The sequence below is a fragment of the Engraulis encrasicolus genome, chromosome 4, assembly GCF_034702125.1.
Source record: "Engraulis encrasicolus isolate BLACKSEA-1 chromosome 4, IST_EnEncr_1.0, whole genome shotgun sequence".
In the NCBI taxonomy this organism is placed as follows: Eukaryota; Metazoa; Chordata; class Actinopteri; order Clupeiformes; family Engraulidae; genus Engraulis; species Engraulis encrasicolus.
The window spans coordinates 21,789,420-21,803,264 of NC_085860.1; the positions used below are offsets into that span (position 1 = coordinate 21,789,420).

The following is a 13,845-nucleotide window of genomic DNA, read 5'->3' on the forward strand; positions in this document are numbered from 1 at the left end:
TGGTGGGTTAAGATGTGAAACATGAAGGTTCTTTTTTTTCAGTATTTTTTGTTGCTTTTTGGTCTTTATTATTACAGGATAGTATGAGAGGAGACAGGAAACCATTGGGAAAGAGAGATGGGGCAAGGTCGTGAAATGACCCCGTCCGGACTCGAACCGGGGTCCCCGTGGGCATGCAAGCCCAAATGTGGGGGGGCTTAGCGCACTGCGCTAGAACTGTAACAATCATTGTCGGTCTGTAACAGGTCTGGCAGTAATATTTGATTTAATTTCTCTCTCTGCCTCCGTTACAAGGGATAGTTTGAGCTCCACTCGAACACAATACTCTGGAAGTCTTTACTTGATGGGAAAATATAGAGTTCTATGTCAGGGGTCTTCGATTGCGTTTTGTAAAATAGCTGCCATATGCAATATATCTGAATTTTATAGTTTATTTTTCTTTCAGGTGAGCCTATGGGGCAACCATTTGTAATCTCATGATACAATCATGTATTCATAACAGTACCTTCATTTATTTTTTACATTATTTTTTGTTTTGTCACTGGTACTTTATTTTTGTACATTGAATTGTCTCTGTATGACAAGCGCTATACAAGTAAACTTGCCTTGTGTAGAATCCCATTGTTTTTAATGATTGCTAAAAGCACTGAGCATTAACGGTTTTAATGCAAGGCATTGGAAATGCTCCACATGGTCTATGCTAAAACAAGTTTTTAAAAAAATGCTACCATGATGTACACATAAATAGCTCAGACAGTGCAAACCTCCGCCAAGGCCATGGGGCCACAGACGCCATAATATCTACGCTGTGGAATCCTATGCCTATAATATAATGTAAGACTTTTCAAGTCCTTCTGCCTTGTTTTGTGGAGTTAGAAACTGGAATGTCAAAATTCACCCTATCCCGCAGTGGTAGGCTGAAGAATGTTTTAAAAAATTCATGGATCCGGATTGTGATCCCGATCACTACCAAAATGTAATCACTTTTTGCTTTTGTCGTTTACAACAACTCCACAAAATTTCATTAAAATTCATTTATAACTCTTTGAGTTATCCTTGGCGGAGGTAATAATAATAATAACATTCAGTAGAATGTTAGTTAAAGCTTAATTCTGTTAATGATACGGTTTACAACCAACAAATTGAAAATGTGAATTGAAAAGATAACATGAATACGGTCCCCGTGTCCAGTGTAGGCCTAATCAGGAACTGTGACCCTTTCACTGATGCCCAATATGAATCAGGTGTCTGGTTTGCAGTCGGACGGTGTTATGGAGCAAGAGTCGATAAAAGCAGCAGTCCAGGCGTGTATTGAAGGTTGCTTCATACTATACCCTGCGATTCAGCACACCCTTCTGAAGACGATTCGAAAAAAGCCACCTCCATCCGAGAACTGAATGTAATGGCATTTGTTTTTTGTATTCTTTTTTTTGAACTTCTATACAAACATGTGCTTTCATGTAGGCCTAATAAAGCATCACGTCAACATAATATACATGATAAATATCTCTTTATTACCAAACATGTAAGCATAACAGATTTCAAGAAGGCATTGATGATGACTCCAGAGTACACAATTGCAGTGCAAATATCACAATATTTCTTGTCTTAGTTAAAAACAATCACGTCATTCAATAATGCTGGCACACAGATTCAATGGAAACTTCAGTGTCACTGTCACACCCATGGATATTGTATTTATTTATTTTCAGTGTAAAAGCATACATTTTTCAGAGAAAAAAAAAAAGATTCATCTGACATCTCAACACTGGTTTTTTGTGAATTATTATGGCCAGTTGTATCTCTTCCGACGGACCATCAAAATGGTCTCCCCCTTCACATCCATCAACTTGTCCGAGTCGAAGTCCACAAGCAGTTTCCTCATGCCGTAGCGCATGGGCTTGAAGGAGTGCTTGACCGTCACCTCCTCCCCTGGCTGGATGGCATTGCTGTGGGAGAGAAGCGAAATCGCAAGGCTGTTAGAGCATGGCCGAATTATCCATAAGGGCCAGCGGCACAAGTGCCCAGGGACACCAACCAGTTTAGGGGCACGATATGACACAGGTTCTACCCTTATTTATTGTGTATGTGGCATCTGAGCGGTATAGTGCCCATTGGCTTAAAAAGGTCCTGGACAGCAGGCAGACAGTAACACCTCTAATTTTTGTAACATTTCTCATTTATAATCTCCCTTACGTACCTTTTAACTCTCTCCTATCGCCAGGTTCAAAAACAAAGTGCTACATCCTGTGAAAAAACTGCCCTAAATAATATGAGCTGCCCTGCCTTCACATTTGGAATACAGTGTTAAATACATGTATAATGATAATTATATGCAACTATATACATGTACATTCCTATGGGCCTCCACAGGCCTTGTACTTAAGGCACAGGAATCTCCGTGGCGGTGGTCAGTCCGGCCCCCTCCACCGTGAAGACGCCGTTTTTCAGGGTGACAGGAAGTGGATTTTTTAAGGTGATGTAAGCCGTCACCTTCTGGCCCACCGCTGCTTCCCCTGTCACCTGAGAGACGACAACAGAATTATAACCAAAACAGATACAATGAAAACACTTCCCGGTATGTGGGTGGAAAGATAATAGAAAGAGTGGAAGGAAGCACACTGAAGCTCTGTTTATGAGGTTTACTCAAGACATATAGTACAGGCCTGCTGAGGACCCTGCTGGGTTGAAACATTGTCTTGAATAAACCTTAAAAGGGGAGCTGCATTGTAGCCTGGCAAGCCAGCCTAAATGTGAGGTTAAATGTGATTACGTATTTAGTCTGGCCCTGATCAATCAGACATCGGAAGATTGCTGATGGGAACAACCTGTTGTTTTTGTGTCTGTGCCTTTTGGCCAATGCTTTGTCGTCACTCCCATCATTAAGGCTAGCAACATGAATTCATTAAGGCTATTTCTGAATACTCCTGTTCACTATAGTACTTTGTACTGTCACAACAAAGACTTCCACTGCAACATCTTCTACTACTTTCATTTTCCTTTTTGTACATTTAGAAATCCATCTGACAGAGCACAGCTGAGGCCTAAACTACAAAGCTGGTTCAGGAGTAAACCAGGTTAAGTTAAGAGGTAAATCATCTAATAGAAGAGCCTGATCTTGCACCTACATACTGTGTATACGGAGTGTCCATGAGTCATCATTGTCCACTTAAAGTTAAATCTTTTATTTCTCTTGTCCTCACAACTCTGTGGCACTTTGGAGCATTACTATGGTGCCCCAAAGACATTTGGCTCCCTAGGCAACCGCCTTGTCTGCCTATGTCTTGCGCCACCCTGACATGTGTCATCCTGGTTTGTTATTACCTTGATATTCAGCTTCGGCATTTTCAGTTGGATGTTGGCCATCGTTTGGATGACATCACTCTGGTCGTTCATCTTGAGGGAGGCAGTCACTCGGATCATGTGGTGCTCGGACACGCAAGCCCCGTAGTGGTCGTAGCGCAGCCTCAGGACCTCTTTGTGAACTGAAACACCCAGATGAAAATAAAGTTGAAGAATGATCAATTTATTATATTTAATATTTGTTTAATGTTTGTAATGTTTTGGCATTTATGCCTTCATTTAGGACAGAATGAGAGATGGGGACGTGGGATTGAGATATGACCTGAAGCGGGTCCCCAGTGTAATGGTATGATACCCTAGCCTACTGTGTCCCTTTTTTGTCTCATGTGCCCTGTACATGTAAGCATTTTTGTCATGCCCTGAGCACCCCCTCTATATCTTTTCCTCTATCCCAATATCCTCCATATATTTGTCGTTATTTTTTTCTCGTACCCCAGGATGCTCACATTACCCTAGTAGTGGTATGCGTACCCCTGGTTGGGAAGCACTACCCTAGTCCACTGAGTGTCCCCCCCCCACCGGCATCTCACCCTTCTGTGCGGGAACGGTGAGGCGGGCAGTCTTGCTCTGGCAGACTCCGCGGTGCAGGCTGTTGTAGGTGATGGCGACGGACTTGATGGTGAGGTCGGCGCCCGCCTCCTTGTTGCCCACATTCTGCACCTCTACGATGATGTCGAAGTCGGTGCCGTGAACGGCCTCCTCGTTCTTGATGGAGAGTTTCAGCTGAGGGCGCTGTGTCTCGTTGTCGTCCGGCTGGTGGGAGACTCGTCGGCCGGCCTTCTCGAAAACCTCACGCTCCTTCGCTGAGCCTGAAAACAACAGCAGCAAAAGGAGGAAGAGGAGCACAGCACAGTGAGTTCTCTGTGGTCACTGTGAGATAAGAGAAGAGCACGGTGAGTTCTGTGGGTTCACTGTCAGGGCCGGATAAAGATGGCCTGGGGCCCCAAGGCTACAAGTTGCAGTGCAGCCCCCCCCGGGAGGCAAATTTCGTGACAAATTTACTTACTGTCATAACTCAGGGATTCTTGAGAGATGGGACAAAACATGTCCGGGAGATAAAACTCATGTTTGTACCAGGGTTCACGTTAGCCGGCTGTGGCCGGACATTGGCCGTTTTGCATCATGAATGACCGGCAAAATAAAATGTGACCGGCCAAAATGTCCGAAAAAAAATTACTAAAATTAATCAGTAAATAATATTAGCTCATTTTAAATACTGAATGTTACACAGAACACCAGTGATATGAAACTGAACAAAGTCGAAAATAGTTATGAATAGCCTATGTAAATGACCGTGTCAGCACGCAATAGTGTTGCTTGCGCTCTCGTCCCCCACGGCGTTCTCCCCAATCAATTTGCTTCTCTATCACTTGACTCACGCTGGCTGATGTTGAGGAACAATATAGGTTTTTTTTTGTATTTTATCAGTAAACACAAAGGGCATTGCGCTAGCAAAACCGTTTCATGCCCAGATGCGAAGTCAAGCCTGGGACCCAATGCGATGGCATGCTCAGCATCGCAGCATCGAATCACTTTCACTTTTACCTCTGCTGAAAAGTGGTGGTGGATCTCCAAGTAGGCTAGGCTACAGTCGAGGGTCAAATTAAACATTTTCAGAGAACGATATGCTCATGAGAAGTCCCAGTAAAAGTGCATGCAGGGCTTTATCACTTTTTTCATCACCGGCCAAAATGGCTAGTGGATGTATCTCACACGCCCACATAGCCTATATAGAGTGCGTCGTACGGAACGTGTCAATTCCCTTGAGGGCGCAGGAACACAACGCAATACAGTTCAAATTTCAGTAGCGTTGTTACCGTTACTGCACAACCATTACAGTCATCACATCGTAACCCAATTTGAGTAGGGAAATCCTCTTCTGGTTTGCTGATAAAACACAATGTTTTCAGTCGATAACTTGGTCAGATATGCCTATGCGCGCAGCACGTTGGCTGGCTGCTTTTTGTTCTTTCAGTTCGTTCGAGCTCTCGGGTATGTGAAAGAGAGCGCGCGTTTGCTCCAGGTGCATACAAGCAGCTGGCTCTTTAACACCATCCAACTGGCCCAATGCTAGTGTAATTTAAGTTTTCCTGGTAGAAAATACCAATTTACTAGCCACTTTGACCCATTAGGGAGTGTGTGTTTGGCTATATGAGGGAAGGTCCGTTAGATATTCTAAAATGTCCGGTATTCTGCAATGCAGCCGGACACTTGTCCGGCCAGTAAGAATTCTAGCGTGAACACTGGTTTGTACTTAAAATGTAATTCAAATTTGCAACAAAATTAGCTGGAATGATAGAAGAAGTTGTTTTGTACAATAAAATATGATTTCATATTTATATAGTTTTATTTTTTTTTATTTTACACATTGCAGTGTGTCATCAGTAACTTCAAAACCCCATGTCCGAAAGCAGGATTTAGAATTTGACAATACCATAATAATTTGTTAAAATGAAATATAACAAACATCATAGCTACTGTCATCAAGTATTTTTGATACTTAATCAAACTACATGTATGTACAATGTTTCATAAACCTTTTTATATACTTTTAAAACTATTGAACATGTTTCCGGACTTCTAGTCAACACTGTAAGACTTTTTTTAAATACAAAAAAAATCTACCATTATTGTGGTCAACTCACACTCTAAGCAGCCTGGTACTACTTCCTGTTTGGTATACATGCCATGGATACACTGTTCTGTTAAGGTCACATTTAATATTTGATGTTATCAATGCATCTTTATTCTTCTTCCACAGTCAGTATTGGAAGCATCAGGGAAGCATGCAATGACACTTCCGCGAGGGTCGGAGTGTGGAACAGGTCATAGGACAGCGTGAATGTTTGTCAGCTGTCCTTAATTACCCCCAGCAATTACTGCTGACCAACAGCTGCCGTTTATTTGGCCACAAATGATCCATCATGGTGTCGCCCCCACTGACCATGCGCAAGGGAGTACGGGAATTGTATCCATCGCACCCACTGACCAATGACCATGCGCAAGGGAGTTAATTTTCCATCCACTCGTGTCCTCAGGCAACGCCCCTGTACTACACCGTGGCCAATGCATTTCCCCCCGAGAGATTGTTCTTCTGTTGAGTTTCTTTGGTCACAACTATAATGTGTCAACACCATAATGAATAAAAATAAAGGTTATTTCAGTATTTTTATAATAAAAGCTTAGAATAACTTAATTGGCAAGTCCTTAAGCAACTGCTGATGTACCAGATGATTTCTGTTAGAAAATCACGTGTTATTATGAAAAGTAGGTTGATTTGTCAACTCCGTAAGAGTCAACTCCATAAGATTTTCTTATGGAGTTGACATGCAAAGTCTTATGGAGTTGACAAATTCACCAATAACTGCTCAATATGCTAATATGATATTCTTTTCAAACGTATAAACAAGAGGAAAAGTTATTTTAGGATATTATATGTATATTAATGTGCATATAACGCATATAGCTACATAATTTTTCGATATATGGACAAAAAAGTTAAAACTAAAGTTTAATTCAAAACAAATAAACTTTTTAAAAGAGAGAAGCTTAAGAATGTAACAAAACTAAAAAAAAAACTGTGAAAAAACATTTTGCACTAAATAGGCTCCAAAAATTAAACCAGTCTGTCAACTCCGTCAGTTTTTTTTGTCAACTCTGTAAGATTATTCTCACCACTTTCAGGTGATTTTGTAATATTTTTGGGAAAAGGCTAATTCTTAAATCATTTTTTCTGTTTAGGCAGTAAAGGGTCATTATTTTTCGAACTCTGTGTGTTAATAACAGTCTTAAATTAAAATTGAAATATATATATTACATATTATTGTAGATCAAAGTAACTAAGTATCATTACAATACAAATCAGAGCTAAAGATTCTTGTTGAACTGTAATAATATTTTAATTATGTACTTTTCTTGTGTCTGACGGAGTTGACGAAAATCTAGGTGTGAAGGTAAACGTGTTAATTTGTTAAAAATGCCTTTTTACCTGGAGCCTGTATTTTTACATGCCTGAAAACTACACATCTTTATCTACATGAATATATAACCATCAACAGCATATTCTGCATTTTCGAAATCAGGTTTTTAAAACGCGTTTTGTCCCATCTCTCAAGAATCCCTGAATTTATTGATTTTCGTCAACTAGAAATTGAGGATAACATGTCTACTAACCATACTCAACACGATAGATGATTTTCAATATTGCATCTCGTCACAATTCTGCAGTTTTTCACTTTTGGCCAATCAGGGCCCCCCCATTTCTAGCCTGTGCGTTAATCCGGCGTGGCCCTGGTCGCTGTAAAAGGCCCAGTAGATTTATTCGCCCGATGGTGCTGTATGAGTATGAGCCTGGAGATGTTTCTGGTCTTAATCTGGAGATGTTTCTGGTCTTAATCTGTCCGCACAAGGCTAGCAGTTACATAGAGCATGGTGATATTAGCATCATTACAAGAAGTTGGTCCATTGCTCGTGGAGATATAAATGGAAACACTACACTTTTAAGGTTAACCACAGTTATGTCAGTTATGATTATGAAGATGTGTTTTCACTTAAGTCCAAGCAGTATATTATTATGGTTTAATTACAGCCTAATGCAGGTTTTTATTTAGGTTGTGAATTCCTCTCACGCCTGTGTGATTTCGTACACGAGGCGGTTTCCCACTCAGTTGCGTCACAAGCAACACTGTAGGTCTAATGCTGGCATGCAATTGCATTTCAATGCTCAAATTAGCCTCATAAACCCATCTCCACATGTATTGGATTAAAATCCCAGCACACGAAGCAGTGTATAAAACTGTGTGATGGGTGATGAGCTCTCAAGTCAACATGAAATCAGCAGCTGTCTTGCCTGGTTAACACCAGACGATCTCACAAGTCAGATAGTCTGGAGACTAGACTACCTATGCAATTTCTCAGGTGTGGCCATTTCTCAGGCAGGGGATGTTTTAATTGTTATTTTTATGTTTGCTTGAGAAGGAGATGTCAGATTTTAAAAAGTCACGATGAATATTTATCTGTTGAGCTACCGATTGGAACTGTGATCTGTGGTGCAAGGAGTGCACATGAGAGAGAAAACTCTTCTGACTATTTTAAGTCACTCAATGGCCTAGCCCTAAATAAATATATTGCACATATGTAGTAATACCATCCAATTAGGAGTCTTAGTTCTTCATCTTCAGTGTCTTCTCTACTTGTTGCATTTAGCCATCATGCTGCCAAATGATGGAACAAGCTTCCTGTTCAAATTACTGTACCTGTAGAGCTGCCCTAACAATAGGCTATCAAGTTTTGACAAAAAAGCTTGATTTTCATCTGGCTTTGTATGTACTCTGTATAATACTTCCTATAGGCCTACTTTATTATAATATTTCCCTCTCTCTTTTTCTTTCCTCTCAATCACATAAGAACTATGACAACCATTAGGGTGCATATACCCTGTATGACACATAGTTGGCTACCAATCACAAGGATTACCTATGTAGGTAATGTAAGTTAGATTTCGTGGGGAAAATGTAATGTCATGACTTGTGGGTAGTCCTTCATTGAGTGAACTGTTATTTAAAATTGAAAGCCTTTTGAAAACAAAATCTCAAATCTGAAATAGAAATGGAACACTTGCCCTGTCAGGTACCTCTGTCAGGTACCACTGTCAGCACCAGGGGCCAGGCCCCCCTAAAGATCAAAAGCTAAAACTGCCCCTGACCACAGTTATGTCAGTTATGATTATGAAGATGTGTTTTCACTTAAGTCCAAGCAATATATTATTACGGCTTAATTACAGCCTCGTGCAGGTTTTTATTTAGGTTGTGAATTCCTCTCACGCCTGTGTGATCTTGTACACGAGACGGTTTCCCACTCAGTTGCGTCACAAGCATTTGTATCAGCACTGTAGGTCTAATGCTGGCATGCAATTGCATTTCAATGCTCAAATTAGCCTCACAAACCCATCTCCACATGTATTGAATTAAAATCCCAGCACACGAAACAGTGTATAAAACTGTGTGATGGGTGATGAGCTCTCAAGTCAACATGAAATCAGCAGCTGTCTTGCCTGGTTAACACCAGACGATCTCACAAGTCAGATAGTCTGGAGACTAGACTACCTATGCAATTTCTCAAGTGTGGCCATTTCTCAGGCCCATGGCCGTTTATTGGTGTCTTTTGGTATGAATGTAGCCCATCGCCAATCGTGTCAGTTGTATCTATTCAAACAAATTGCAGTCGTCGCCTTTCCACCCCTCTCCGGTCTCTGATTGGAGCCCAAGATCTGGAAACCCTCGTTGAGGGATAGAATTCATGCTGTCTTTCAAATCGGAGTAATTGTGCAAAACAGCATGGGATTTCCCAGGCTAGCAGCTTTCCGCAACAAGTCAACAATGGGTTTTTTGTCACAATCTAGTACCTTCTGGGTATTTGTAGAGTGCAGTGACATCCTCCCGTTTATCTCCATAGACGCTCTTGGTGCTGATGTTGCGGCCCACTGACCAATTGTCAACGTAGATCTTGGTGCGCGTCTTGTCTTTGTGTACCATCCATTTGGTAATGTCAGCGTTGACCTCGGCAAAGATGAACGGGGCGTCATACTTCATCCCCACCTCACCCTCTCGTATGGCCCGCACGGGACAGGGGCCGCAGCAGAACACACCTGAGCACAAGGGACACAGTTGAAACATCACAAGGGGGACACACAGTTGAAACACCACAAGGGGGACACACAGTTGAAACATCACAGGTGATACGTACGGTACACCACAGGTGAAACACCACAGGGGAGACAGGAGAAACACCACAGGGGACACAAGCAAAATATCAGAATTATTTTGTGTGCATTTTGTGGAGCAAGCAGAGCAAGGGGTTACAGATGATTTGCCCCAGGCCAGAGGCCGCAGAGGTGGCCAATTTAGCTAAATCTACCCTGCTCAATTACTATTACCTCCGGCAAGGAGGTAATGTTTTCGGTCGCGTTGGTTTGTCTGTTTGTTTGTTTGTTTGTTTGTCAGCAGCATAACTCAAAAACTAAACTAAACGGAATTTGACGAAATTTTCTGAAGTTGTTGCTAATGACCGAAGGAACAAGTGATTCAATTCTGGTGGTGATCCGGTTTACAGACCGGAACCAGGACTTTTGGAAAGATTCTGTAAGCAGGATAACTCAAAAACTGATCAATGGAATTTGACGAAACTTTGTGGAGTTGTTGCTAATGACCCAAGGAACAGGTGAATAAATTCTGGTGGTGATCCGGATCACGGACTGGAACCAGGGCTTTTTAAATGATTTTTCCACATTGCTGGCCTATATATCTAGATGCCCCTAGTGACCAGAAATTGAATTGCGGGGACTCAACAAAAAGAAGGCAGAAAGACTTAGGGTGTAACATAGTCAAATGTTCTATCAAGCAGCTTCCTTGGCAGAGGTCTGCGCTCTCCGAGTGCTTCTAGTTTAAACACATGCGTTTGGGAATGTGATAAACACTATATAGTGAATGATATACCTATTTGTTATAGGGGCCCACTACGGGTCATCGTCCCCTGTGCTACAGTGAAACCTTAGCTGTCTTCCCGGCCCGCCTTGGAGGTAGGAATGTTATGTGAGCTTATGTGAACATATTCCCTTGATGTAGGCCTATATAAAATATCCATTATTCAATATGTATTGTCAACAGTTGTTATCAGTCCAAACAGGAACAAGGCAAAGAATGTGAAGTTATTGTACCGTCACTCATCTCCTGGGGAGTGGAATCAAGGACTTGCCACCCATCATAACCGTCTGGAAGGTCTTTCCGAGCCATCCAAGACTCCACCCAGCAATGGTAATTCCTGTTCATTCAGGAAGTGAGGGAGATAAGCTTTTTTTTCAAAATAAAAGTATACAAAAAAACACATCTTCAAGCAAACATTTTCAATCCAGAATCCAGAGGCCATCAAGCCCATTCAGGCCCATTCGCCTGAGGCACAGAGGCAAGACAGGTCAGACATGAAGTGTGTGCGTGTGTTAGTCAAAGGTCATAAGTTACAACCCCTATGGAGCTCACCAGATATCTGCTCTGGAGATTTCCTCATCGTTCTCGTCCACCTCGGTTTCTATTATCAGATCGCCATTATTGTCATGGGCAGATGAGAAGTTGGTGATGCAACGAGTAGGGATACCCAGGCACCGCAAAACTGTGAAGAGGAGAACACATTACATTATACAGTACTTAGCTAAGGCTTTTGTCCAAAGCGACTTACAGTTATTTTAAGTAATTAAAAAACATTGGTGACAGTCCCTGAAGCAATGTGGGGTTAGGTGTTTTGCTCAAAGGCACTTCAGCCATGGAGTGAGATCAGGAGTGGAAGGGTAGGATTTGAACACAGAAAATCTCCCTTGAGTATACACCTGCACAGAGCTTAAAGGCACACTAGGCAGTTCTCAAGATGCCTCTCGAGATCTCTGCCCTGAAAATGGACCACAGAAGTGGTCGAGAGAGAATCATTGCTTACCTGTTAATGACTGATTTAATCACTGGCTGACTTGTGAGGGTGATTAATTAACTTGAAAATGTGGCCTAGTCTCCCTGTACATTGAATATGATGTGTAAACATCATTGCATCAGGCCAGTAGCATGCTAACCTTTATGCTAACCCTAAACCACAGGTGTCAAACTCAACTCAATTTTGTGTGGCCCACGAGATAATTTCAAGTGTGTTGGCCCACACACATCTACAGAATATAGAAAATATGAGGTCCCACATCACTAAGACGTTTAACATAAATGTTTAGGCCCATTGGTCCCACAGCCTACTGGTCCCACAGCATATTCCTGTTGCTCCATGTTCCCAATTTCTAAGTATTTATTCAAATGTAGGCCCTATTTTCCAAAGGCACGTTCTCTACTCGGAACTGTGGGAACATGGAGTTGCAGAACATAGGGCCTATATTTGAATAATTTCTTTAAAATGTGGGAACATAAAGCAGCAAGAATAAGCTGTAGGACCAATGGGCCGTGGGACCAAAGGACTGTGGGAACATAGGGATGACCCCAAATATGACCTGAAGGCAAACTTCTGTGCATCAGAAGAATAATGACTGGTCTCAGACTAGTGAAACAGCACATGTTATACATAGGCCTACATGTACAGTATATGATGGGAATGGGTAGGCCTATTTGTATTATTTGCCTAGCTTGGAGTAGGCCTATTTACTGTGTGTATGCACAATTTCAGTGCATTTGGGAATAAATATGGAATTCAGCCCCCAACTTCCAAGATTTTGATTTTGGCCCACTGTAAGTGTTGACACCCCTGCCAAAGACCAATACCACACTAACCATGTCAATTACCACAATAATATTCATGTCAATTATCACTATAGTAATACCAAGACGATAGACATGACATTGCATTACATGCAATAAATACAATTCCATTCCAACTTTACAGAGATATAGTCAGACTCTATCAATTCAATTCCAAATTCTATTACTCTCATTATTTTTTATTATTTTTATATGCTATTGTATTAGATTCTATTCTATTCTATTCTATTCTATTCTAGAACAAGACAGCTCACCTGTGCAGGCCACCGCTGCAAACACCCAGCACTGCCCATACCGGACAGGCCTTGTGCCACCCTCACTCCAGCGCTTGAGGATGGACACGCTTCCATTCCAGCGGGTAGGGAGCACACCATCTGAGTAGTCAGAGAGGTTCTTACTCCATTTCCCCAACAGCACTCCTCTGTCATCGTAAGCATTCACCTGCACGGCGACAAAGAAAGGAAAGGATTGCAGTAACATGTCATGCAATATCAGTTATACATGGGTATTGATTGTTGTTTTAATTGTGGATTACTTTACAGATCTTTAATCTTTTTTATTCGTTAAAATATTGTAAAGAATCTTTCTTCCTGATTGTTGTTTTAATCTGTTTGTTAAGCACTTAATGCTACATGTTATGTATATATTTTTGAACACATGTATCACACTATTATTTTACACTACTGATCTTTAGCCTTTCTAAAAAATAAATACTTTATGTTGAAATGACCTTGTACGGAGGCCCAGAGGTGACACGGAGGGATTTTTTTGGGGTGGGAAATGTGTGCACTGGAGACTAACACCTTTGCGAGATAACGCAAATATTTTGCGAGATAACGCAAATCTTTTGCGAGATATCGCAAACCATTTGCGTGATAACGCAAATATTTTTGCGAGATAACGCAAATTAAAACTTATATCTGCGGGTTCACCACTTTGATTTGCAGTACACTTTTTGGTCACCGGGGGGCAGTCTGAACCAACACGTGTAAGGCTTTGAAACGCCACAGTTGTAGGGGTAGGCTATTCAATTCAACCACCACTGTTGTTGGACAACAGCAAGAGGGATGCTGACAGTCAAAAACATGAGACTACTACCGCTGGAAGGACGTGCAAGGATACCGTTATTATATCCATTGTTTTATGTTAAATAAACAACAGATTTTGAGAGACGCCGTAGCACCTT

General features: G+C 41.5%; 1 protein-coding gene across 1 annotated transcript; it reads right to left on the minus strand.

Moving 5' to 3' along the window:
* Positions 1-1,786: 1,786 nt before the first annotated feature.
* Positions 1,787-13,139, minus strand: LOC134447110 (protein-glutamine gamma-glutamyltransferase 2-like). The gene is made up of 8 exons (XM_063196392.1): positions 12,914-13,139; positions 11,397-11,526; positions 11,078-11,181; positions 9,767-10,009; positions 3,894-4,172; positions 3,325-3,485; positions 2,390-2,523; positions 1,787-1,976 (listed from the first exon to the last, which is right to left on the minus strand). Exons 1-8 carry the CDS (start codon positions 13,137-13,139, stop codon positions 1,787-1,789), a joined length of 1,467 nt encoding a protein of 488 aa, XP_063052462.1.
* Between the last annotated feature and the right edge of the window lie 706 nt (positions 13,140-13,845).

What these genes read in the sequence shown, in the direction of transcription:
- LOC134447110 (XM_063196392.1), bottom strand. Translation starts at nt 13,139, where the DNA reads ATGTTACTGCAATCCTTTCCTTTCTTTGTCGCCGTGCAGGTGAATGCT. An exon ending in ATCTCCAGAGCAGATATCTG is followed by an intron (nt 11,182 to 11,396) that starts GTGAGCTCCATA and finishes CTGAATGAACAG; the next exon opens with GAATTACCATTGCTGGGTGG. An exon ending in TGCCGAAGCTGAATATCAAG is followed by an intron (nt 2,524 to 3,324) that starts GTAATAACAAAC and finishes GTCGTCTCTCAG; the next exon opens with GTGACAGGGGAAGCAGCGGT.